This window comes from Pongo abelii, chromosome 14 (genome assembly GCF_028885655.2).
Source record: "Pongo abelii isolate AG06213 chromosome 14, NHGRI_mPonAbe1-v2.0_pri, whole genome shotgun sequence".
Classification (NCBI taxonomy): Eukaryota; Metazoa; Chordata; class Mammalia; order Primates; family Hominidae; genus Pongo; species Pongo abelii.
The window spans coordinates 22,464,992-22,491,848 of NC_071999.2; the positions used below are offsets into that span (position 1 = coordinate 22,464,992).

Consider the following 26,857-nt stretch of genomic DNA (forward strand, 5'->3'; position numbering starts at 1 on the left):
GTGTTTTCCGTCATCGCTGCTGTTGTGTAACACTTTCCAGGTCACTCCTCAAATATAAATAGTGCAAGCGTTGGAGGAAGGGCACACAAGGAGAGGAAACTATCTGCATGGGGAAAATGTCACGATTTTATTCACTGCATTAATTATTAGTTTAACCTCAGCTTGCTAAACGGTAGCACATTCCTAACAGAAGAAATGAGCTTTCCATTTGAAGATCGAGAAAGGCAGCCTCTGTGTTTTTTCTCTGTACCATACATTCATCCACTTAGTGACTATCTACTGGGCACCTGCCTGGTTCTAGTCACCCAGTTCCTGCAAGGCGGCGGTGAGCAAGACAGTCTCCCTCCTCCACTAAAATGATTTTGAAAAGGCAAAGCTGCTCAAGCGCCTCGCACCTGAGTGCCGCCCTATGAACCTGCTCCCTTCACCTCACTAAGCTTCATTTTCCTTCCGTATGAAATGAGGTCACAGCGCCCACCCTGTGAGGATTCAACACTGTTGGTAAAGTACCTGGCACAGTGCCTGGCACACATGAACACATGTGTGGACATGGACACATCATTGCATTGCAGTCATTCATAAGCTACATTGAAAATAAACATCAAGCTAAGCCTTCTGCATTTTAAACTTATCTTTTATACCAAAAAAAGTCACTTGTATGTCGCTTTAGGAGGCATCTGTCACTTACAAGTGACTTTTTTTTTTTTTGTATAAAAGGTAAGTTTAAAATGAAATCACTGGGCTGGGTGCGGTGGCTTATACCTGTAACCCCAGCACTTGGGAGGCCGAGGTGGGTGGATCACCTGAGGTCAGGAGTTGGAGACCAGCCTGACCAACATGGTGAAACCCCATCTCTACTAAAATTACAAAAAATTAGCTGGGCATGGTGGCGCGCAGCTGTAATCCCAGCTACTTGGGAGGCTGAGGCAGGAGAATCGCTTGAACCCAGGAGGCAGAGGTTGCAGTGAGCCGAGATCACACCATTGCACTCCAGCCTGGAAAACAAGAGTGAAACTCCATCTCAAAAAAAAAAAAAAAAAAAGGCTGGGCACGGTGGCTCACGCCTGTAATCCCAGCACTTTGGGAGGCCAAGGCAGGTGGATCATGAGGTCAGGAGTTTGAGACCAGCCTGGCCAAGATGGTGAAACCCTGTCTCTACTAAAAATACAAAAATTAGCAGGTGCGGTGGCGGGCACCTGTAATCCCAGCCACTCAGGAGGCTGAGTAAGACAGGAGAATCGCTTGAACCCAGGAGGTGGGGATTGCAGTGAGCCAAGATCGTGCCATTGCACTCCAGCCTGGGTGACAGAGCAAGACTCCATCTCAAATAATAAAATAATAATAATAATAATAATAATAATAATAATAACTGACAAGTAAAATAATAAAGAAATAAAACAAAATCTAGAACTTTAACTGGGCAGCAGCATTTAAATATAGTATGTTGAAATTAGAGGTGGTGGCTAAGCTTGGAAAGGTACTGTTTCAATGAATAACAAGATCGTGGGACAAAATTTTTTTCTCTTGCTAAAACTGAAGGGTTTTTTTGTTGGGGGCGGGGGTTGCAGAGATGGGAGGTTGGTATTGTGTTTTATCAAACAAATAAGATGGTTTACTGGCTAGATAAAATGTGCCAGCCGAAGTTCAGTGACATCTCCCTCCCCGCTCCCAGATCCACTTGGTTTATTTCACACATTTCCCTCCATGCCTTTCATTCCCAGGATTTGTGGAGCGGCAACACATGATATTGTACATTTCAGAGCTTCTTCCCCTCTTCCCAGAAAAGTGCGTGTTTCCTTCACATGAACTCTACCTGGAGGATTCTGTGGCAACCTTTGGAATGGAGGTGCTTTGCTGGTTACTGAAGATCGTTTTCAGCTGACAGTATTTCAGTTACATACTTGTTCTACAAAAATGGAATCATTTGGGAACAGAAATCCAAAAACACTCTGCAAATATCAACAGTTCCACAGTCAGGGGCCAGTTATCTCATTATGTCTTACTGCATCTCTTCCAGCAGGGCAAAGGGGGGAAATGGTCATTTTTAGTAACTGGTGCCAGCTCTGATTTTAGGAAGGAATGAAAGGAGAAAGAGTACAGAACCCCCATCTGAAATGGGGTCTTAAAGTTCCCCCTGCCTTTCATCTGTTCTTGCCGTTCAGGCCCTCATCACCCCAGACACACATCTGAAGAGTATCTGAGAAGTGCTGGAATTTTGTTAGTAAAACAGAAATTATTCTTCTACCCCTTCCCACTAATCAGGAAGGACTTAAAAAGATGTGGATTAAAACATTCCTTTTAACCTCTGCAGTGCTTTGCTAAGGTACAGGAGGTGAGGGAGCCTTGGGGGTTCCAGATGGCATGACCGACTGTGGGCATCGCCCAGCCCAACGCCTCCCACCTCATTAACCGCCCAAAGGAATATACCAGACCTAGTGAGTTTTTTAAAATATAAGGCTGCAAAGGTATAGATGTCCTTTTATGAAACCTAGAAGTGGATCATATATGAACACAGGTTTGCTAAAACCAAAATCACACCAGGGTCCAAAGCCATGAAACATGTTGGCTGCTTATTAAACAAAAAATGCCATCACCTCATTGCATAAGCCTCCTAACTTATAATGTTTGTACATTTTTTGATAGGAATCCAACTTTGTCCCTTCTCTCCCTCACCTCCTGTGAAAAAATAAGGTTTCTCTTCAACTAACCGCTGGATTTATAGGACAACTACAATTCTGTCATTTCTAGACTACCACTCTCCCACAGGTCCTGAGTCAAACATGGCATTTCTGTACATAATTTGTTACTACAATGTAACAAATTACATACAGAGAAAACCACAGATGGGAATAATAAGGTAGGGGTTATTTCTTAAAGAACACTTATTGAATACTTAACAAAGGCCAGGTGCTTGCACACTGATAAAAATACCAATGTCTCATAAAAAGAGTGATTTTTTTTTTTTTTGAGATCGAGTTTTGCTCTTGTTGCCCAGGCTGGAGTGCAATGGCACAATCTCAGCTCACTGCAACCTCTGCCTCTGAGGTTCAAGTGATTCTCCTGCCTCAGCCTCCCGAGTAGCTGGGATTACAGGCGCCCAACATCACGCCCAACTAATTTTTGTGTTTTCAGTAGAGACAGGGTTTCACCACGTTGGCCAGGTTGGTCTTGAACTCCTGACCTCAGGTAATCTGCCCGCCTCAGCCTCCCAGAGTGCTGGGATTACAGGTGTGAGCCACCACGCCGAAAAGAGTGATTTTTAAAGTAAATTAAAAGTTGTCCAGAAGTCGGGCAGCCGAGGGCTAAGAAACAGCAAGAAAGACCAGGTCTGTCCTCCAGGCTTCCCCGACCCAGGCCTCCTCTCTGGCTCAGTCAGGACAGACTGGGTTTTGCTCCAGTGGGTAATGAGCCCACGGCTCAGTGACACAGGCTAGTTCCTGGCTCTCCTCGCATCCCTGGCAGATGGGCAGTGGCCCTGCTCCACTCACAGCCAGAGGTTGGAAATGACACATCACTTCCTTTCACATTTTGGGGTTTTGTTGTTCTTGTTTTTGAGACAGGGTCTGGCTCTGTCGTTCAGGCTGGAGTGCAGTGGCACATCACGGTTCATGGCAGCCTCGCCCTCTTGGGCTCAGGTGATCTTCCCACCTCAGCCTCCCAAGTGGCTGGGACTACAGGAGTGTGCCACCATGCCCAGCTAATTTTTTTTTTTTTTTTTGCATTTTTGTATTTTTGGTAGAGACAAGCTTTCACCATGTTGCCCAGGCTGGTCCCGAACTCCTGGACTCAAGTGATCCATGCCTGCCTTGGCCTCCCAAAGTGCTGGGATTACAGGCATGAACCACAGCACCCTGCCTCCTTTACATTTTGTTGGCCAAAGCAAGTCTTATAAGGTGGGGAAGTATAATCCTTTCCCGGAAAGAGGACATTAATTTTTTGGAAAGTTTTTATTTTGAAATGATTGTAGATTCCCAGGAAATTGCAAAAATATACTGATAGGTCTTATGCCCTACACCCAGTTTATCTAATGGTAACATCTTACATAATTATAGTGCAGTGTCACAATCAGAAAATGGACACTGGCTCAACCCACAGATCCCATTCCAAGTTCACCAGTTTCACGCGAGCTCATCTGTGTGTGTGTGTGTGTGTGTGTGGTGTATGTGTGTGGTGTGTGTGGTGTATGTGTGGGGTGTGTGTGTGTGGTGTATGTGTGTGGTGTGTGTGGTGTATGTGTGTGGTGTGTGTGTGTGTGGTGTGTGTGTGTGTGGTGTGTGTGGTGTGTGTGGTGTGTGTGTGGTGTGTGTGGTGTGTGTGTGGTATGTGTGGTTGTGTGTGTGGTGTATGTGTGTGTGTGGTGTGTGGTGTGTGTGGTGTGTGGTGTGTGTGTGTGGTGTGTGTGGTGTATGTGTGTGTGGTGTGTGTGTGTGGTGTGTGTGTGTGGTGTGTGTGTGTGGCGTGTGTGTGTGGTGTGTGTGGTTGTGTGTGTGGTGTGTGGTGTGTGTGGTGTGTGTGTGGTATGTGTGGTTGTGTGTGTGGTGTATGTGTGTGTGTGGTGTGTGGTGTGTGTGTGTGGTGTGTGGTGTGTGGTGTGTGTGTGTGTGGTGTGTGTGTGTGGTGTGTGTGGTGTGTGTGTGTGTGGTGTGTGTGTGTGGTGTGTGTGTGTGTGGCGTGTGTGTGTGTGTGGTGTGTGTGGTGTGTGTGTGTGTGGTGTATGTGTGTGGTGTGTGTGGTGTATGTGTGTGTGGTGTGTGTGGTGTGTGTGTGTGGTGTGTGTGGTGTGTGTGTGTGTGGTGTGTGTGTGTGGTGTGTGTGTGTGTGGCGTGTGTGTGTGTGTGGTGTGTGTGGTGTGTGTGTGTGTGGTGTATGTGTGTGGTGTGTGTGGTGTATGTGTGTGTGGTGTGTGTGGTGTGTGTGTGTGGTGTGTGTGGTGTGTGTGTGTGGTGTGTGTGTGTGGTGTGTGTGTGGTGTGTGTGTGGTGTATGTGTGTGGTGTGTGTGGTGTGTGTGGTGTGTGTGTGTGTGGTGTGTGTGGCGTGTGTGTGTGTATGTGTGTGTGGCGTGTGTGGCGTGTGTGTGTGTGGTGTGTGTGGTGTGTGTGTGTGGCGTGTGTGTGTGTATGTGTGTGTGGTGTGTGTGGTGTGTGTGTGTGTGGTGTGTGTGGTGTGTGTGTGTGTGGTGTATGTGTGTGGTGTGTGTGGTGTATGTGTGTGGGGTGTGTGTGTGGGGGGTGTGTGTGTGGTGTGTGTGTGTGGCGTGTGTGTGTGTGGTGTGTGTGTGTGTGGCGTGTGTGTGTGTGGTGTGTGTGGTTGTGTGTGTGTGATGTGTATGTGTGTGTATGTGTGTGTGTGTGGTGTGTGTGGTGTGTGTGTGGCGTGTGTGTGTGTGTGGTGTGTGTGGTTGTGTGTGTGTGTGGTGTGTGTGTGGTGTGTGTGTGTCTGTGTGTGGTGTGTGTGGTGTGTGTGTGGCGTGTGTGTGTGTGGTGTGTGGTTGTGTGTGTGTGTGGTGTGTGTGTGTGGTGTGTGTGTGTGGGGTGTGTGTGTGTGGCGTGTGTGTGTGGTGTGTGGTTGTGTGTGTGTGTGTGGTGTGTGTGTGGTGTGTATGTGTGTGTGTGTGTGGTGTGTGTGTGTGTGTGGTGTGTGTGGTTGTGTGTGTGTGTGGTGTGTGTGTGGCGTGTGTGTGTGTGTGTGGTGTGTGGTTGTGTGTGTGTGTGTGTGTGGTGTGTGTGTGTGGTGTGTGTGTGTGGCGTGTGTGTGTGTGGTGTGTGGTTTTGTGTGTGTGTGTGGTGTGTATGTGTGTGTATGTGTGTGTATGTGTGTGTGGTGTGTGTGGTGTGTGTGTGGTGTGTGTGTGTGTGGTGTGTGGTTGTGTGTGTGTGTGGTGTGTGTGTGTGGTGTGTATGTGTGTGTGTGTGTGTGTATGTGTGTGTGTGGTGTGTGTGTGGCGTGTGTGTGTGTGTGGTGTGTGTGGTTGTGTGTGTGTGGTGTGTGTGGTGTGTGTGGTTTTGTGTGTGTGTGTGTGGTGTGTGTGTGTATGTGTGTGTATGTGTGTGTGGTGTGTGTGGTGTGTGTGTGTGGCGTGTGTGTGTGTGGTGTGTGTGTGTGGTGTGTGTGTGGGGGGTGTGTGTGTGGTGTGTGTGTGTGGCGTGTGTGTGTGGTGTGTGGTTGTGTGTGTGTGTGTGGTGTGTGTGTGGTGTGTGTGTGGGGGGGTTGTGTATGTGTGTGTGGTGTGTGTGTGGGGGGTGTGTGTGTGGTGTGTGTGTGTGGCGTGTGTGTGTGTGGTGTGTGGTTGTGTGTGTGTGTGTGTGGTGTGTGTGTGGTGTGTGTGTGTGTGTGTGGTGTGTGTGTGGTTGTGTGTGTGTGTGTGGTGTGTGTGTGGGGGGGGGTTGTGTATGTGTGTGTGGTGTGTGTGTGTGGTGTGTGTGTGGCATGTGTGTGTGTGTGGTGTGTGTGTGGCGTGTGTGTGTGTGGTGTGTGTGTGTGGTGTGTGTGTGTGTGTGGCGTGTGTGTGTGTGGCGTGTGGTTGTGTGTGTGTGTGTGGTGTGTGTGTGTGGTGTGTGTGTGTGGTGTGTGTGTGGTGTGTGTGTGGGGTTGTGTATGTGTGTGTGTGGTGTGTGTGGTGTGTGTGTGTGGCGTGTGTGTGTGTGGTGTGTGTGGTTTTGTGTGTGTGTGTGTGGTGTGTGTGTGTGTATGTGTGTGTGTGGTGTGTGGGTTGTGTGTGTGTGTGGTGTGTGTGTGGGGGGTGTGTGTGTGTGGTGTGTGTGTGTGGTGTGTGTGGTGTATGTGTGTGTGGTGTGTGTGTGTGTGTGTGTGGTGTGTGTGGTGTGTGTGTGGTGTGTGTGTGTGTGGTTGTGTGTGTGTGTGTGGTGTGTGTGTGTGGCGTGTGTGTGTGTGGCGTGTGGTTGTGTGTGTGTGTGTGGTGTGTGTGTGTGGTGTGTGTGTGTGGTGTGTGTGGTGTGTGTGTGGTGTGTGTGTGGTGTGTGTGTGGTTGTGTGTGTGTGGCGTGTGTGTGGTGTGTGTGTGGTGTGTGTGTGTGGTGTGTGTGGTGTGTGGTTGTGTGTGTGGTTGTGTATGTGTGTGTGTGGTGTGTGTGGTGTGTGTGTGTGTGGTGTGTGTGTGGTGTGTGTGTGTGGTTGTGTGTGTGGTGTGTGTGTGTGGTGTGTGTGTGTGGTGTGTGTGTGTGTGGCGTGTGGTTGTGTGTGGTGTGTGTGTGGTGTGTGTGTGTGTGGTGTGTGTGTGTGGTGTGTGTGTGTGTGGCGTGTGGTTGTGTGTGGTGTGTGTGTGGTGTGTGTGTGGTGTGTGTGTGTGTGGTGTGTGTGTGTGGTGTGTATGTGTGTGTGTGTATGTGTGTGTGTGGTGTGTGTGGTGTGTGTGTGTGGCGTGTGTGTGTGTGGTGTGTGTGGTTGTGTGTGTGTGTGGTGTGTGTGGTTTTGTGTGTGTGTGTGTGTGGTGTGTGTGTGTATGTGTGTGTATGTGTGTGTGGTGTGTGTGGTGTGTGTGTGTGGCGTGTGTGTGTGTGGTGTGTGGTTGTGTGTGTGTGTGTGGTGTGTGTGTGGTGTGTGTGGTGTGTGTGTGTATGTGTGTGTATGTGTGTGTGGTGTGTGTCGTGTGTGTGTGTGGCGTGTGTGTGTGTGGTGTGTGGTTGTGTGTGTGTGTGTGGTGTGTGTGTGTGTGGTGTGCGTGTGTGTGGTGTGTGTGGTGTGTGGTGTGTGAGTGGTGTGTGTGTGTGGTGTGTGTGTGTGGTGTGTGTGTGGGGGGTGTGTGTGTGTGGTGTGTGTGTGGTTGTGTGTGTGTGTGTGGTGTGTGTGTGTGTGTGGTGTGTGTGTGTGTGTGGTGTGTGTGTGTGGTGTGTGTGTGGTTGTGTGTGTGTGTGTGTGTGTGGTTGTGTATGTGTGTGTGTGGTGTGTGTGGTTCTATGCAGTGCTGCCACATGCAGATTCATGAAGCCACCACCACAGACAAGACAAAGAACAAGCTACCACCAAGGAGAACTCCCCTTTGTGGCCCGCCCATCCCCTTCACCCCATCCTGACGCTCCCCCTGCACCCACGAATCTCTCCTCCCTGGGATTGTCATACCTAGAAACATCCAGTGTGTGACCTCTGAGGAGCAGCTTTTTCACTCAGCATGATGCCCTCGAGACCCAGCCACGCTGCGTGTTCACTTCTGATTGCTGAGACATCTTCTGGGGTATGTACAGAGGAATATTTTCTGAACAGTGAGAATCTAGCGCATTCGTCCCAGTTCCATTTTTTGGTCCTGGTGTTTGGTTTACAGATGGGTCTTTCATTCTCTCAGGCAGTTCAGAGGGAGGGTGCTGAGTCTGAGCCACGTGGGGAGGGCACCTGGGCACCTGTCATCCCTCGCAGCCCACCTAGAACCTGGAGGAGGAGGAGAGCTCCAAGAGGCATTCAGACGCTAGTTATTGGATTATTGCCTTTTTTCATGGAGGCAAGTCTGTCTCCTTGGAGGGCTGGGGTGGGACATGGGGGTGGGGGTCCTCACAAGCCCTAGGATGCTACCAGACTGCTCTGGCCCGAGGCAGAGGCCAAGGTCCTGTCTCATTCAGGAGCCCTTGGGCAAGCCACACAACTGTTCTTCTGTTTTTACACATGTTAAATGAGGGGAGAAGATCAGGCAGGTTCTAAGGTTTCTTCCAACTCGAATTCCATGGATTCAGGTTGGCAGAAGACTGAGCTCTAGGGAGGCCCTTCCTAAGGAAACAATAATGAAGATCGCGTACTTTATTTTGAAAATCAGGCCAGGGACAGCTCCAGTTTGGGGGGAGGGGAAGAGATTATAACTTTTAAATCTACTACGAAAATACAAAAAGGGGAATGTGACAGGGTTCCTTCCTATGTTATGTCACCATCTGTAATTAGATCCCACAGTCCAGCCCAGAATCATAATTCACATAACAGCGAAACTCATTTGCCAAGTTCCGGGTGTGTCTTGGAACAAACGTGCACATCTTCACTCCAAGGAGTTCTGCTGCCTGTTCTTCCATGATGGCGCCTGAAGAGAACAAAGCACATGAACCCAGAGAGTGAGCCCAGCCGGAGCTCAGTGCGTCCTGAGCTGTGAGAGGGGCTCTAGGCGCACCACCGGTGGCAATTAGTTGACAATTCACAAGTAGGGGGAGGGAGCGAGTGTTCTTTACATTCCCTTTCACCTTCTCCAATATTTTTGCAATTTACCAACTTTTTTCCATGTCTTTTTTATTGAATGAATTATTTTCCTACCTCTGCAAAGCCGAGACACTTAGAAATTTAGAAGCAGATTACACACACACACACACACACTCTCGCTCTCTCTCTCTCTATATATATGGAAAGCAAAAATAATTACTAAAAACTAGCATTTCCCAACGTTGAGCCAAGAGCCTTTTTCAGTAATGTCCAATCTTGCAAACACAGGTGTGAATGTATTGCCACTCCCTTTTGCCACCTCCTCCCAATTTCTCCCCGTCCTGGGCCCACCACGCACAGCCAGCTCCCCTGTGACATCCCCGCAGGAGGTGGCATCCACAGCCCTGATTCCTCTCCTCTCTTCCCCTCCACACTCAAACACAGCAAGCTCTCTCAACCCCATCTTCAAAGTATCTCTTTGACGCCCCTGCCCTGCCCTCCTTGCAGGCCACCGCCCTCCCTGGGGTGCAGCAACAGCCCGCGGTGCCCAGGTCCACGTGCCCCAAAACCTCGGTCAAGTTAAAGCTAACGTCTTACGTCTTCAGACAAGTTGCGTCCCGTCGCCTTGGGCTTCTGAAGAAAACTCCAATGCCCACGGTCCCCTCTGTTACGCACTGGGGGCCTCCTGCCCCGACTCTGCCCTCCCGGGCCGCTGTGGCCGTGGCTCCTGACCCCTCAGGTCCCTGGGGCAAAGTGCAGGTCCCTGGGTCTCTGTTACTCTTCTCAGAGTTAGTGCTTCCAGTCTTTAGTCTATTTTGTTATTATTTTTTAGACGTATCCCCTGAAACTAAAATGCACACTCCATGAAGCCAGAGCGCTGCCTACCGGTGCACAGAGCGGTGCACAGAGCTCAAGGAAGCAAGGGAGTGAATAAGCTCGCAGGCAACCACAGTATCTGTGCGAACAGAGCGCCCCTCCCCACACACGCAGCTCTGGAACACCAGAACAGCTTCCCGTGGCTCCACTCCTGGCCCAGCCCTGTTCCCAGCAGGGTGCCCAGGGGACAAGCGCGGCCCGGAGGGACTGGGGTATAGCGTCCAGAACAGCACTCAAGGGTGTGGACACCACAGGTGCCCAGAAATAAAGAGACGGGTCAGTTGGTAAGGTTTCAGTTCTCAGAATTTTTTTTTTTCTTTGAGACAGTCTTGCTCCCTGCCCAGGCTGAAGTGCAGTGGCACCATTACAGCTCACTCACTGTAGTCTCAACCTCCAGAGATCAAGCAATCACCCCACTGAGAGGTGAAGCCAGCTGGACTTCCTGGGTCTAGTGGGGACTTGGAGAACTTTTCTGTCCAGCTAGAGGATTGTAAACACACCAATCAGCACTCTATAAAATGGACCAATCAGCACTCTGTAAAATGGACCAATCAGTGCTCTGTAAAATGGACCAATAAGCAGGATGTGGGCGGGGACAAACAAGGGAATAAAAGCTGGCCACCCTGCAGCCAGCGGTGCAACCGGGTGTTGTCCTCTTCCATGGTGTGGAAGGTTTGTTTTTTGCTCTTCCTAATAAAGCTTGCTGTTGCTCACTCTTTGGGTCCGCACCAACTTTAAGCTCTGTAACACACACCACAAGGGTCTGCGGCTTCATTCCTGAAGTCAGCGAGACCACGAACCCACCAGGAAGAAGAAACAATTCCGGAGGTGCCAGCCTTTAAGAACTGTAACACCACAAGGTCCGTGGCTTCATTCTTGAAGTCAGTGAGACCAAGAACCAATCAGAAGGAAGAAACTCCAGACACGCCACCTCTATCTCCCAAATGGCTGGGAGGCCCACGCAACCACACCTGGCTAATGTTTAAAATTTTTGTAGAGATGGAGTCTTGCTGTGTTGCCCAGCCTGGTCTAGAACTCCCTGCCTCAAGTACTCGTCCCACCTTGAAGTTCTCAGATATACTCTATTGAATTTTACCATATCTGCCTTAAGTATATCAAACCCAGCCTGGTGGCACACACTTGTAAGTTCCAGCTACTTGGGAGGCTGAGGTGGGAGGACTGCTTAGCCCAATTTTTTGAGGTTACAGAGAGAAAAAAAAAGTATAACAATCTCGCCAGTAAGAAAACTCTTCTACATTAACCCAATCTAATGTCTACTCTGTAACCTTAGGCAATTCACTTAAACTCTGTAGATTCCAAATTTCTCTTTGACAAAGTGTAGAGGCTGGATAAGATACCACTAGTATTGATGATGGTATGTAAAAGTAACAGCTGACATTCATCAAGTAGTCACCATGCACCAGACCCAGTGTTGGGTACTTTGTGTCACTTAATTCTTTAGGACCCTTAATGGCGGAGTATTATCAGTCCTAGTTTACAGATGGGGAATCCAGGGCACAAAGAGTTAAATAAGTTGTTCACAAGTCACACAGGAAGTGGTGGACTCAGGATTTTTTCTTGACCCTTAAGACCTGAATAGCCACTGTCAGTGACTTTGATGAGATATTAAATGCAGCACCTACCTGTGCACAGCAGAATCTTGCCCCGCGTCAGGTACTTGATGGTTTCTGATGTTTTTCTGAGACATTCCTCCGAAAGATAGGGAGGATCTGCTATTACGATGTCAAAACTATGTGCAGCAATTCTTTCAGGTAAGTCCAATGGATTATTGTAATCATAGAAAATAAACTCCTCTCCATACATGGCAAATCTTTTGTCATATTCAAAGATGTATATAGAAAAGTTTTCTCTGCACAGCTCTCTGAGTTTCTGGTAAACACTAGGGGCACTCACGCATGCGATTCTAGGAGACAAAATGAACACACTCATGAAACATGTTTAATAGAGAGATTACAGTGTAAACAACTTCTTCACTAAACAATACATAGGTCCGAGTGCTCAGATTTTCTTACAGGAAACAATAATGCAAACTAGTGTAATAGTCAATGTTGAGAAAAAACTTTATAGTGTCTCACTTTTAAGGAATCTGGTACTTAAAAGTCTGTAACTTATAATTTTTTTTTTTTTTTTTTGAGATGGAGTCTCACTCTGTTGTCAAGGCTGGAGGAAGTGGCATGATCTCGGCTCACTGCAACCTCTGCCTCCTGGGTTCAAGCTATTCTCCTGCTATTCCTCCCGAGTAGCTGGGATTACAGGCACGCGCCACTGCGCCTGGCTAATTTTTTTGTATTTTTAGTAGAAATGGGGTTTCATCATGTTGGCTAGGCTGGTCTTGAACTCCTGACCTCAGGTGATCAGCCTGCCTCGGCCTCCCAAAGTGCTGGGATTACAGGCATGAGCTACAGTGCCCAGCCTATAGCTTATAATTTTGAGGTTATGAAAGGCTATAGTTTTTATAGTGAAAAATGTAAAATAGCAGGAACACATTATGACAAAATTTAGATGTAGTTAGCCCAAAGCCTAAATTTACCTATTATTTTCATGCTAGGCCTTTGATATTTATTTTAAATACTTTTTGTCCCAACTAAATAGTATAAAGTCATTTTGTAATGTGCATGATCTTGAAAGATAAACCCAAATAACTCCCCAACTCACTCCAGTTTTCCATAAAGATACATTAAAATGTGCTCTCACTGCAGACAAGCTATTCTGAATTTCTGCTTTGCTTCTTTTTTTGTATAAGGAAATTAAAGTATCTATCTCATTACAGCAGCCCAGTTTATGAATGGGTAGTGTTTTAAGAGTTAACTATTAAAACCAACTGCCAAAAAGCTAGAAGTAACCTAAATATGGAATTATTGAGTTGACTGTGATACACCAATTTTTTTTTTTTTTTTTTGAGACAGGGTCTCACTCTGTTGCCCAGGCTGGAGTGCAGTGGCATGACCTCAGCTCACTGAAACCTCTGCCTTCCGGGTTCAAGCGATTCTCCTGCCTCAGCCTCCTGAGTAGCGGGATTACAGGCACCCGCCACCATGCCTGGCTAATTTTTGTAATCTTAGCAGAGACGGGGTTTCACCATCTTGGCCAGGCTGGTCTTGAACTCCTGTCTTCATGATCCACCTGCCTTGGCCTCCCAAAGTACTGAGATTACAGGCGTGAGCCACCGTGCCTGGACACTAATTTTTTTTATAGAGACAGGGTTTTGCCACTTTACCCAGGCTGGTCTCAAACTCCAGAGCTCAAGCCATCTGCCTGCCTTGACCTCCCAAAGGAGGCGTGAGCCACTGTGCCCAGCTGGTATGCCTATTACAATACAAAGTTCTGTGGCCATTTAAAAAAGGCTGAAGCAGCCCTCTCTATGCTGATAAGGAATGATCTCTGAGATCTATTCAAGGAACAGAACAGTGTAAAGTATGCTTTCATGGAAGTGGGAATATATGCATATAGATGTACAGGTGACCTCTAGAAGATGTCCAAGAGACAGTGACCATGGCTGCCTCATGGGAGGGTGCCTGGGGGAACTGGATACAATGGAGAAGAGAGTGACCTTTTCTCACAATTCCTTTGTCACGTTTGGATTTTTATATGTGCATACATTGTTATTCAAAAAAGGACCTAATTTAAAAATTACGCTCAGCTTTAAAAATGTGTGATGCTTTCCAACAGAGACAATGTTACCCATCTTACTTAGGTACCCATGCCAGGCTAAGCAGGCTTCTCAGCCCAAAGACACTGCAACAGATAATAGAGCCCGTGACATCGCATGTTTCTATGGAAACATGTGTTTCCCTGCTGGCAGGATACAACTCTCCCTGCACAGCAGCTCTAGATCAGGGCGGTGGGAGGGGGAAAAGAAGCTGGAGTACAGTGGGATTATAGCCTCACTGTGCTGACAGAGAATGAACTGCAACCAAAGATTATATATGCACACTATGAAAACATCTTCCGATAAAGAAGGTGAAATAAAGTTATTTTCAGACAACAAAATTGCCTCCAGCAGGCATTCCCTGAGAAATCCACCTGAAGGATGTACTTCAGGTAGGACAGTGGTCCAGGATGCAAGAAGGAATGACAGCAGAAAGACTGGTGGGTCTGGTGGGGATGGTGGTGGTTACCAGGCAGCAGTGGGATCAGAGAACCTGTGTTGAAAGCCCAGCTTTGCCACTTCCCACTGGGTGACCTTCTACAAGTGGCTGAACCTCTGGTCTCAGTGTCTGTCTTTAAACTGGAGAGTGTAACAAAAACTATTGCACAGAGATATGAGGATAGAATGAGATGACCCTGACAATGCACTTACAACAGGAGAGGGCACACAGTAAGCACTCAATAAATGCGGTTCTCATTCATCTTTAAAATGATGACTTAGTTCCTATGAATACTGAATTTGACTTTCAGAGGAGATTAAAAGTTGCTTCCAAGGCCCTCATATTAGTGGCAAAAAAGAAAGTATATGTAAAAGCAGTGTCACTAAGAAAAACCTACTAAACCACTACATATAATCAAAAAAAGAAAAAGAACAGTTAAAAGAAAAATTGAAGATTTCCCACTAAAGATGGCGGATTGAACACATTCATTTAAATTTGCTCCCTCATGAAAGCCCACTAAAAACAAGAGTGCAATTTCATGTTGTCTTATTTAGGAATACAAGAGCAAAAACCAAAGGGCATGTCAGCGGAGACTAAAGAAATCACACTGAGGAAGCGGAACAGCAGATGGGTGGGTAGTGGGGCTCGGCAGACCTGCAATGGCTGAATCCTACACTGGCAGCTGGAAAGCTGAGAAGCGCCCTGGTTCACGTGGTGGCATACTCGAGGGCTCAGGAAGCGACAGAACCCGGTAACTCAAGAAGCAGAGGTGAAGGTGGGGCCAAAACTGGGAGGTTTTACTGAAAGGCCTATTTTAAGAAGCAATTCATTCTCAGGATTCTCTGCTATATCCCAAAGCCTGCCCCTCCACTATGATTGTGGCAGAAAACTGGAGGAGTGTTCTCTGGATGGGGGGATGCTTGGAAGGAGCCAGGCACAGTGGATGATGATGTACCATGTGGAAATTAGGAGGATTAAGTTAAATGCATTGGATGATGAAACTTCCAGCCTTTCAGTCACATGCCAACTAGATGTATAACTTCCAGTCAGGAATTAGGAGAATATTCCTTGGACCACTGACAAAACTACAAGTAAAGTCTTAGACACGGGGGTTTCCTAGGAGAACGGCTCATTCAGACGCTCCAACTGTAGAGATCAAAGCAGATGAGGCTCCCAGTTTTCGAGTGCCCCACCCTTCAATGTCCACAGACATTTAAGGAATATAGATTAGATAAATGTATCATATGAAATTAACAAACAGAAAAAGGATTTTGGAGTAAATAGAGACTATGGAGGGAGAAGAGAACTTCAAAAAATTCTATAATATTCTCAAAAGGATGAACAAGACACAATAATAAAGAAATACTCAAAGACCAAAAAAAGAGCTGCAGACAATTCCAAGCATGGAAGCAGATATGGTAAACTCAGTAGAAAGTTTAGAAGATAAAGTGGAGGAATTCTCCCAGAAAGTAAAGAGACAATGAATAAAAAAAGAAGAAAATTAGAAGATCAGGTCCAATATTCAAAGAATAGAAGTTCCAAAAAGAGGAACAGAAAAAAAAAAGTGGGGAAAGAAATAATTTAAGATAATTTTCTTAAACTGAAGGACATGTATGTTGAGGATGAATGGGCCCTCTAGGACCCAGGACAATAGATAAAAACTCCACAGTGAGGCACATTGAATACCGGGGATTAAGAGAAAATCCTAAGCTTGCTGTGGGCATGGATAGAAAAAAGCAAGTTTCCTATAAGGAATCAGAATGATACTGGATTTGTCAGCAGCATGTGTGGAAGTTTGGAGACAATGGAGCAACGCCTTCAAAACCTGGAATGTGCTGTCCAACAAAACCATCACAATCAAGAGGAAGCGTAGGAAAAAAGCATTTTCAGACACGAAAGGTTCTAAAAACTTCCCTCCTATGTGCCTTTTCTGTAGCAGCTATCAGAGGAGGTATGCCACCATGGTAAGGCTGTAAACTAAGGATCGGGGTACAGGAAATAGGGAACCTAGAACAAAAGACAGGTATAAGGACTCCAGCATGATGATGAAGGGCAATACCAAGAAAAGAGGTGTAGTAAAACCAGCGCAAGACCATGCACACTGGGACAGGCTGCAGAGCCCTGGGAATAGGTTTTTTTTTTTTTTTAAAGAAGTTGAAATATGTTTGAACTTACTGATAGGATATTTAGACAGACAGTTTGGGGGTTAATCAGGGATACGGATATAGAATACATTAAGCCTTTTAGAACCATTTGACTTTTTTTTTTTTTGAGACAGAGTCTCACTCTGTCTCCCAGGCTGGAGTGCAGTGGTGTGATCTTGGCACACTGCAACCTCTGCCTTCTAGGTTCAAGCAATTCTCCTGCCTCAGCCTCTTGAGTAGCTGGGATTACAGGATGCACCACCATGCCCAGCTAATTTTGTATTTCATAGAGACAGGGTTTCACCATGTTGTCCAGGCTGGTCTCAAACTCCTAATCTCAGGTGATCCGTCTGCCTCGGCCTCCCAAAGTGCTGGGATTTCAAGCATGAGCCACCATGCCCAGTCACCATTTGACTCTTTATATGCATGCAAAGTTCTGATAAAAATAAAAACCAGGCCAGGCACGGTGGCTCACGCCTGTAATCCCAGCACTTTGGGAGGCCAAGGCAGGTGGATCACAAGGTCAGGAGTTCGAGACCAGCCTGGCTAATATGGGGAAACCCCATCTCTACTAAAAATACAAAAATTAGGTGGGCATGGTGGCGTGTGCCTGTAGTCCCAGCTGCTTGGGAGGCTGAGGCAAGAGAATCACTTGAATCCGGGAGGTGGATGGAGGTTGCAGTTAGCTGAGATCACACCACTCTGCACTCCAGCCTGGGCAACAGAGTGAGAATCCGTCTCAAAATAAATACATACATACATACATACATACCAAATTAACGAAAAAGAAAATCTATATTCTTAAAACTTCAAAAAGGTAAGATTTTCTCTTTTGAACTGAACTCTATAACTATAAAGATAAGAAACAGGTTAGAAAATGTTTAAAGGAAAAGAGATAAGACATTCCACAATGAATAGGTTTCTGAGTGTGTCTCTAAACCCAGTGTTGAAGCAAGTCTTAATCTGTCATATGCTGCAAACCTTGATCTACAATATTTACAGATTATAGTTCAGACTTCTTACAAACCATCTGTCATCTAGGAAGGACATTCAAAATATTACATTAGATACCAAAAAGAGAAATAAAATTTGAATCTCACCTGCCACCTTCTCCTACAGCTGCAATTGCCTCCTGTGCAAGTCGCAGAGCAGTTTCCTGACTGTACCAAAACTGGCTCAGTTGCTGTAACCGAGAAATGGGTTGATAGCATTTTAGAACTGGCATAAGCTTTGTTTTTTTAATTTATATATAATCTATACCAGTGGACAGATATTTTGTTCTTTTAATTTATATATAATCTATACCAGTGGACAGATATTTTAAAAAAGTTTTTCTTTTGAAAATTAATTTTTCTTCAAAATTACTTTAAATTAATACAAGCCCCTAATGAATTAATGAAATCTAGGCACTGAGTATCAACAGCTATTAACACCACAAAAGGAGACAACCAGTGTTTTTCCCAATAGAACATGCCCCTACCTTTGTGTGAGTTTTGCCAAAAAAAAAAAAAAATAGAACTTGAATCTGATTAAGCTTCTAGGTTCAACTAGCAATGAACAGAATTACAAACACAGAGGATGGAAGAATGAGTTCACTAACACCAGAGGATGCAATCAGCAAAATCCAGACTGTGCTCCTTGTCCACAGCCTCATCTTACCTTATGCATGTTTCCTCAATTACTTGTTTTTCCCTTGGGGGCAAGTTTGTTTTTCATCTTGCTCCTTCTGCTTCATGCTGATTGATGATTTTTAAAAAATTTCTAGTGATCTTTAATTATCTATTCATAGTTATAAATTAAGCAGGAGTTTAATGGAAGAAGTAGCATGGTTTTCCTCTGCAATCATACAAACCTATTTCTCCAACAGGCCTCTCTCTTCCCTGAATGGCAGGCTGGGGGCAGCCAGTGGCATGAGGCGAGCCAACTGGGGGTTCACTGCTTTAAAAAATCTGCCCTGTGTGGAAACAACTTGAATGCCCATCAACTAATGGACAGAAAAAATGTGGTACATTCATACAATGAAATATTATTTGGCCATAAAAAGGAACAGGGTACTGATATATGCTACATGGATGAGCCTTGGAAACATGACACTGAAAGAAATCAGACACCAAAGGCCACATACTGTGTAATTCCATTTATATGAAATGTCCAAAGTAGCAAGTCTACAAAGACAGAAAGCAGATCAGTGGTTGCCAGGTGTTGGGAGGATTGGGGAATTAGGAGGTAACAGCTGAAGGACATAGGGTTTCTTTTGGAGGCAACAAAAATGTTCTAAAATTCACTGTGGTGATAGTTCTGTGTCCAAAATTGGTGGGTTCTTGGTCTCACTGACTTCAAGAATGAAGCTGCGGACTCTCGCGGTGAGTGTGACAGTTCTTAAAGATAGTGTGTCCGGAGTTTGTTCCTACTGATGTTCAGATGTGTTCAGAGTTCCTTCCGGTGGGTTCATGGTCTCGCTGGCTTCAGGAGTGAAGCTGCAGACCTTTGTGGTGAGTGTTACAGCTCTTAAGGTGGCACATCTGTAGTTGTTAGTTCCTCCCATCCAGAGTTGTTCCTTCCTCCCGGTGGGTTGGTAATCTTGCTGGCTTCAGGAGTGAAGCTGCAGACCTTCACGGTAAGTGTTACAGCTCATAAAGACAACCGCAGACCCAATGAGTGAGCAGCAGCAACATTTATTCTGAAGAGCAAAAGAACAAAGCTTCCACAGCCCGGAAGGAGACCCAAGAGGGTTGCCGCTGCTGGCCGCGGGCAGCCTGCTTTTATTCCCTTATCTGATCCCATCCACATCCTGCTGATTGGTCCATTTTACAGAAAGCTGATTGGCCCATTTTACAGAGAGCTGATTGGTCCATTTTACAGAGAGCTGATTGGTCTGTTTTGACAGGGTGCTGATTGGTGCGTTTACAATCCCTGAGTGAGACACAGAGTGCTGATTGGTGCATTTACAATCCTCTAGCTACACATAAAAGTTCTCCAAGTCCCCACCAGATTAGCTAGACACAGAGCACTGATTGGTGCGTTTACAAACCTTGAGCTAGACACAGAGTGCTGATTGGTGCATTTACAATCCTTTAGCTAGACACAAAAGTTCTCCAAGTCCCCACTAGATTAGCTAAACACAGAGCACTGATTGGTGTGTTTACAATCTTTTAGCTAGATACAGAGTGCTGATTGGTGCATTTACAATCCTCTAGCCAGACATAAAAGTTTTCCAAGTCCCCACCCGACTCAGGAGCCCAGCTGGCTTCACCTAGTGGATCCCGCGCTGGGGCCTTGGGCAGAGGGGCCCACCAGTCCCATGCCATGTGCCCGTGCTTCTCAGCCCTTGGGCAGTTGATGCGACCGGGCACCACGGAGCAGGGGCGGCGCCCCTCAGGGAGGCTTAGGCCGTGTGGGAGCCCATGGTGGGGGAGGAGCCTCGGGCATGGTGGGCTGCAGGTCCCAAGCCCTGCCCCGCGGGGAGGCAGCTGAGGGCCGGCGAGAATTCAAGCACAGCACAGGCAGGCCGGCAGTGCTGGGGGACCTGGCGCACCCTCTGCAGCTGCTGGCCCGGGTGCTAAGCCCCTCACTGCCTGGGGCTGGTGGCGCCAGCCGGCCGCTCCGAGCGTGTGGCCCACCAAGCCCGCACCCACCTGGAACTCGCACTGGCCTGCGAGCACCTAGTGCACAGCCCCGGTTCCTGCCGGCGCCTCTCCCTTCACAGCTCCCTGCAAGCAGAGGGAGCCGGCTCTGGCCTCAGCCAGCCCAGAGAGGGGCTCCCACAGTGCAGCAGCTTGCTGAAGGTCTCCTCAAGCGTGGCCAGAGTGGGCGCTGAGGCTGAGGAGGCGCCCAGAGCAAGCGAGGGCTACCAGCACGCTGTCACCTCTCAGTTGGATCTATCTGTGAATTTACAAAAAACCACTGACTTGCTGGGTGTGGTGGCTCATGCCTGTAATCCCAGCACTTTGGGAGGCTGAGGCGGGTGGATCACCTGAGGCCAGGAGTTCAAGCCAGCCTAGTCAACATGGTGAAACCCTGCTTCTACTAAAAATACAAAATATTAGCCGGGAGTGGTGGCACGTGCCTGTAATCCCAGCTACTCAGGAGACTGAGGCAGAAGAATCACTTGAACCCGGGAGGCAGAGGTTGCAGTAAGCCAAGATTGCACCATTGCACTCCAGCCTGGGTGACAGAGCGAGACTCAGTCTCAAAACAAAACAAAACAAAAAAAACCATTGACTTCTACACTTCTAAAAGGTGAATTTATGGTATGTGAATTATATCTCAACAAAACTGAGATCTGCTTAAATAAGGAGAGCTTTACTCAGAGTATGGAGGACTTTTGTGTACTTCCTTCCTGAATGGAGCTGCCTTTTTCCTTCTTTCTGTGCTATGCTGGAGCTCTGGAGTTATCTGTGTCTCTTTCTGGCTTTCCTACCCAAATTAGGGCATCCCAAAGCAGATTCTCCAGTTTGTTTAGTGAAAAATCCTCAGAGATTCAGCCAGGAGGTGAGTACCTCTGATTCTATGTATGCCTTCTGGATATGATCAGAAGAAGGGGAAGAGACCAACTGGCCCAAAGATGTCAGCAGGCCATCCTTTAATTAATCGTGCAGAAATCGGCCCATGAGCCACTTTTATCACTTATGTTCACAGAGTCTGTGTTTCTTTTCTGGAAGACAGACTCTCATCTTTGCTCCAGTTCCCAGAGAGGCTGGTAGTTTCCTCCGCAGTTCCACAGACCATCTTACACCCACTTTCTTTTTCTTCCAGAAATTTACTGAAATTTCTGTCAATAGCATCCTTTGTTTGTTGTTTTTTAACATTGTAATTACTTTTTTTTTTTTTTTTTTTTTTTTTTTTTAATTTTTATTTTTTTAATTTCTGAAGTATTTATTGATCATTCTTGGGTGTTTCTCGGAGAGGGGGATATGGCAGGGTCATAGGATAATAGTGGAGAGAAGGTCAGGAGATAAACACATGAACAAAGGTCTCTGGTTTTCCTAGGCAGAGGACCCTGCGGCCTTCTACAGTGTTTGTGCCCCTGAGTACTTGAGATTAGGGAGTGGTGATGACTCTTAAAGAGCATGCTGCCTTCAAGCATCTGTTTAACAAAGCACATCTTGCACCACCCTTAATCCATTTAACCCTGAGTTGACACAGCACATGTTTCAGAGAGCAGGGGGCTGGGGGAAAGGCCATAGATCAACAGCATCCCAAGGCAGAAGAATTTCTCCTAGTCAGAACAAAATGGAGTCTCCTATGCCCACCTCTTTCTACACAGACACAGCAACAATCTGATCTCTCCTTCCTTTCCCCACACTTCCTCCCCTTCTCTTCAACAAAACCGCCATCGTCCTCATGGCCCGCTCCCGATGGTCGCTGTCTCTTCGGAGCTGTTGGGTACACCTCCCAGACAGGGCAGCCGGGCAGAGGTGCTCCTCACCTCCCAGACAGGGCGGCTGGGCAGAGGCGCCCCTCGCTTCCCAGACGGGGCCGCCCGGGCAGAGGCGCTCCTCTCCTCCCAGACGGGGCGGCCGGGCAGAGGCGCTCCTCACTTCCCCGACGGGGTCGCCCGGGCAGAGGCGCTCCTCAGTTCCTCCCAGACGGGGCGGCCGGGCAGAGGCGCTCCTCACTTCCCCGACGGGGCGGCCGAGCAGAGGCGCTCCTCACTTCCCAGAGGGGGCGGCCGAGCAGAGGCGCTCCTCACTTCCCAGAGGGGGCGGCCGGGCAGAGGCGCTCCTCACTTCCCAGACGGGGCGGCCGGGCAGAGACGCTCCTCACTTCCTCCCAGATGGGGTGGCGGCCAGGCAGAGGCGCTCCTCACCTCCCAGACAGGGCGGCCGGGCAGAGGCGCTCCTCACTTCCCAGACTGGGCGGCCGGGCAGAGGCGCTCCTCACCTCCTAGACGGGGCGACCAGGCAGAGGCGCTCCTCACTTCCCAGACGGTGTGGCGGCTGGGCAGAGGTGCTCCTCCCTTCCCAGATGGGGCAGCCAGGCAGAGGCGCTCCTCACTTCCCAGACGGTGTGGCGGCCGGGCAGAGGTGCTCCTCCCTTCCCAGATGGGGCAGCCAGGCAGAGGCGCTCCTCACTTCCCAGACGGTGTGGCGGCCGGGCAGAGGTGCTCCTCCCTTCCCAGATGGGGCAGCCAGGCAGAGGCGCTCCTCACTTCCTCCCAGACGGGGTGGCGGCCAGGCAGAGGCGCTCCTCACTTCCCAGAGGGGGCGGCCGGGCAGAGGTGCTCCTCACTTCCTCCCAGACGGGGTGGCAGCCGGGCAGAGGCACTCCTCACCTCCCAGACGGGGCGGCCGGGCAGAGGTGCTCCTCATCTCCCAGATGGGGCGGCCGGGCAGAGGTGCTCCTCATCTCCCAGACGGGGCAGCCGGGCAGAGGTGCTCCTCACTTCCTCCCAGACGGGGTGACGGCCGGGCAGAGGCACTCCTCACCTCCCAGACGGGGCGGCCGGGCAGAGGCGCTCCTCACCTCCCAGACGGAGTGGTCAGGCAGAGGCGCTCCTCACTTCCCATATGGGGTGGCGGCCGGGCAGAGGCGCTCCTCACTTCCCAGATGGGGCAGCCGGGCAGAGGTGCTCCTCACTTCCTCCCAGACGGGGTGGCAGCCGGGCAGAGGCGCTCCTCACCTCCCAGACGGGGTGGCCGGGCAGAGGCGCTCCTCCCTTCCCAGACGGAGTGGCCAGGCAGAGGCGCTCCTCACCTCCCAGAGTGGGCGGCCGGGCAGAGGTGCTCCTCACTTCCTCCCAGACGGGGTGGCGGCCAGGCAGAGGCGCTCCTCACCTCCCAGACGGGGCGGCCGGGCAGAGGCACTCCTCACCTCCCAGAGTGGGCGGCCGGGCAGAGGCGCTCCTCACTTCCCAGAGTGGGCGGCCGGGCAGAGGCGCTCCTCACCTCCCAGAGTGGGCGGCCGGGCAGAGGTGCTCCTCACTTCCTCCCAGACGGGGTGGCGGCCAGGCAGAGGCGCTCCTCACCTCCCAGACGGGGCGGCCGGGCAGAGGCACTCCTCACCTCCCAGAGTGGGCGGCCGGGCAGAGGCGCTCCTCACTTCCCAGAGTGGGCGGCCGGGCAGAGGCGCTCCTCACTTCCCAGAGTGGGCGGCCGGGCAGAGGCGCTCCTCACTTCCCATAGGGGGTGGCAGCCGGGCAGAGGCGCTCCTCACTTCCCAGATGGGGCAGCTGGGCAGAGGTGCTCCTCACTTCCTCCCAGACGGGGTGGCGGCCAGGCAGAGGCGCTCCTCACCTCCCAGACGGGGTGGCCGGGCAGAGGCACTCCTCACCTCCCAGACGGGGCGGCTGGGCAGAGGCGCTCCTCACCTCCCAGAAGGGGCGGCTGGGCAGAGGCGCTCCTCACTTCCCATATGGGGTGGCAGCCGGGCAGAGGCGCTCCTCACTTCCCAGACGGGGTGGCGGCCAGGCAGAGGCGCTCCTCACTTCCCAGATAGGGCAACAGGGCAGAGGCGCTCCTCACTTCCTCCCAGACGGGGCGGCCGGGCAGAGGTGCTCCTCATCTCCCAGACGGGGCAGCCGGGCAGAGGCGCTCCTCACTTCCTCCCAGACGGGGTGGCAGCCGGGCAGAGGCGCTCCTCACATCCCAGATGATGGGCGGCCGGGCAGAGGCGCTCCTCACTTCCCAGATAGGGCGGCGGGGCAGAGGGGCTCCTCACATCCCAGACGATGGGCGGCCAGGCAGAGACGCTCCTCACTTCCTAGACGGGGTGGCGGTGGGGCAGAGGCTGTAATCTTAGCACTTTAAGAGGCCAAGGCAGGAGGCTGGTAGGTGGAGGTTGCAGAGAGCCGAGATCACACCACTGCACTCCAGCCTGAGCACCATTGAGCACTGAGTTAGCGAGACTCCGTCTGCAATCCCAGCACCTCGGGAGGCCGAGGCAGGCAGATCACTCGAGGCCAGGAGCTGGAGACCAGCCCGGTCAACACGGCGAAACCCCGTCTCCACCAAAAATACAAAAACCATTCAGGCGTGGCGGCGCGCGCCTGCAATCCCAGGCACTCGGCAGGCCAAGGCAGGAGAGTCACAGGAGCCCGAGGCAGGGAGGTTGCAGCAAGCCGAGATCCCGGCAGTACAGTCCAGCTTCGGCAACAGAGGGAGACCGAAAAAAGAAGGAGAGGGAGACCGAAAAAAGGGGAGAGGGAGAGGGAGAGGGAGAGGGAGAGGGAGAGGGAGAGGGAGAGGGAGAGGGAGAGGGAGAGGGAGAGGGAGAGGGAGAGGGAGAGGGAGAGGGAGAGGGAGAGGGAGAGGGAGAGCACTTTTTTTTTTTTTTGAGATGGAGTCTTGCTCTGTCGCCAGGCTGGAGTGCAGTGGTGCAATCTCAGCTCACTGCAACCTCCATCTCCCGGATTCAAGCAGTTCTCCTGCCTCAGCCTCCTGAGTAGCGGGATTACAGGTGTACACCACCACGCCCAGCTAATTTTTGTATTTTTAGTAGAGATGGGGTCTCATCATGTTGGCCAAGATGGTCTCAATCTCTTGACGTTGTGATCTGCCTCCTTGGCCTCCCAAAGTGCTGGGATTACAGGGGTGAGCCACCGCGCCCAGCCTGTAATTACTTTTTAAAAACATCTTTACTCTTCATTCAATGGAAGAGAAAAGTGATCATTCATATGACCAGTCTACCATCTTGAGTCAGAAGGTAACAATCTTACTTAGTACACAAATTTTACCTCTTCAGACTTAACTTTGTAACCTAACATTGTAAGGCATCATAGCTGAGTTTCTTAAATAAAACTAAGAAACTTACACTTGACCCTTCCAGAGTTTATTTCCCTTTTGACAGTGATTTAATTATTCCTGTTACAAAAATGCTACAATGAGTATTCTAAATATTCCTTTTTGTATACATGTGCATATAAAAATCTCTGTGTAGAGATTTTTAGAAATGGAATTCGTGGTCGAAGGGCATATACAGTTAATATTTTGGTAGATATTGCCAAATTGCCCTCCAAAAAGGTTGGACCAATGAAAATGACTACTAACATTTTACTCTTAATTTGCATTTCCCTATTGTACAGTTGAGTATCTTTTCCTATATTTAATTTTAATTTTAATTTTTATTTTGTCAATTGTTGCTAGCATTCCCTAATTTTCCACTGGGTTTACTGTTTTATTATTTATTTGTAGAAGATCTTTATACAGTCTTCGAGAAAAAAAAATGACAGGTGTCAAATAGAACTAGCTTGCAACTAGTACCTAGCCCAGATGTTCCCTACTTAACAGAAACTATTTCAAAGAACACCAACATCAGACTGAGTTATTCCTGTGATGGAGCAAGATAAAAATATGACCATTCTGTAATCATATCTGAATGCAGATAAAACAAGAACACTGTGCAAATCACAAAAATGACCATGGATGTCTCTTTCCCAGCTAACAGGAGTGCCTGCTGATACTTTACCAATTACATCTTTAACTCCATTTGATTCCTCCCACCTCCTACATAATAATTATTCTGGCTTTCTGACAAAGTTGCTCCAACACCTAATGCAAGCCAAACTCACAGAATAATCTCCTCTTAGCTGCCTCTTACTGAGATGTCCCACAGGCTGCCCGTGGTCCTCAGCCTCTCTTGTTGCAACAAGTAACAGACCCCACTCTGTTTGCCTACAGGTGTGTTTCCTGGTATCTTTGGCTGGTGGGCATGGACATCTGGATATTAATCCTTTGCTCTTATGCATGAGACAAATATTTTCTCCTCGTCTTTCTCTTGTCTCTTAAACTTGTTTATGGTATCTTCTGTTATCAATAAGTTTCTTATTTTGTCAGTGTTATCAATCTTCTCCTTTCTGATTCTTAGTTTTGACTTGTTTTTCTACCTTAGGTCATAAACATATTATCCTATATTTTCTTTTAATACCTTTATTATTTATTTTTATTGAGAGAGAGTCTCACTCTGTTGCCCAGCCTGGAGTGCAGTGGCACAATCTCAGCTCACTACAACCTCCAGTTCTGAAGTTGAAGCGATTCTCCTGCCTCGGCCTCCCAAGTAGCTGGGATTACAGGTGTCCATTACTGGGCCTGGCTAATTTTTGTATTTTTAGTAGAGATGAGGTTTCACCATGTTAACCAGGCTGCTCTCGAACTCCTGACCTCAAGTGATCTGCCTGCCTCGGCCTCCCAAAGTGCTGGGATTATAAGCGTGAGCCAACATGCCTGGCCTAATACTTTTATTATTTTTATGTTTAGCTCTTTAATCCACCTTGACTTTAATTTTGTGTGTGGATTATAAAGATTGAATTTTTTTTCCAAATCTAGGATACATCAGGACTCAATTTACACCTGTCACTTTCTCTCAGTGGGTTTCCTTGACTTCCCCTCTACCTCAAAAGTCTGGGGAGGTGTCTTGCGTTTTGCTCCCCATTTTGCTCCAATCATCACTTTTGTCTTAGAATAGTTTGCTTGAGAGCAAGGACAGTGTTTTATTTATTGTTATACTACACTTGACCTTGTGCTTTTTTTTTTTTCGTATTTTTATTTTACTTTAAGTTCTGGGATACATGTGCAGAATGTGCAGGTTTGTTGCATAGGTATACATAAGCCATGGTGGTTTGGGGCACCCATCAACCCATCATGTAGGTTTTAAGCCCCACATGCA

General features: G+C 48.6%; 1 protein-coding gene across 13 annotated transcripts in view; it reads right to left on the reverse strand.

Moving 5' to 3' along the window:
- The window catches only part of EEF1AKMT1 (EEF1A lysine methyltransferase 1), a 189,734-nt gene that overhangs the window by 129,911 nt on the left and 32,966 nt on the right, over positions 1-26,857 (reverse strand). For 9 of the 13 annotated variants that reach the window (XM_054528785.2, XM_054528787.2, XM_063715108.1 and 6 more), the window contains exons 3-4: positions 17,356-17,438; positions 11,646-11,926 (exon numbers count right to left, since the gene is read on the reverse strand). In XM_054528785.2, the coding sequence (XP_054384760.1) occupies positions 11,646-11,926; positions 17,356-17,438 (364 nt within the window). Of the gene's footprint in view, positions 1-8,076; positions 9,014-9,041; positions 10,744-11,645; positions 11,927-17,355; positions 17,439-26,857 lie in introns of those variants that run through there. The other 4 variants (XM_009248475.4, XM_054528791.2, XM_054528790.2 and 1 more) reach the window with 3 other exon arrangements.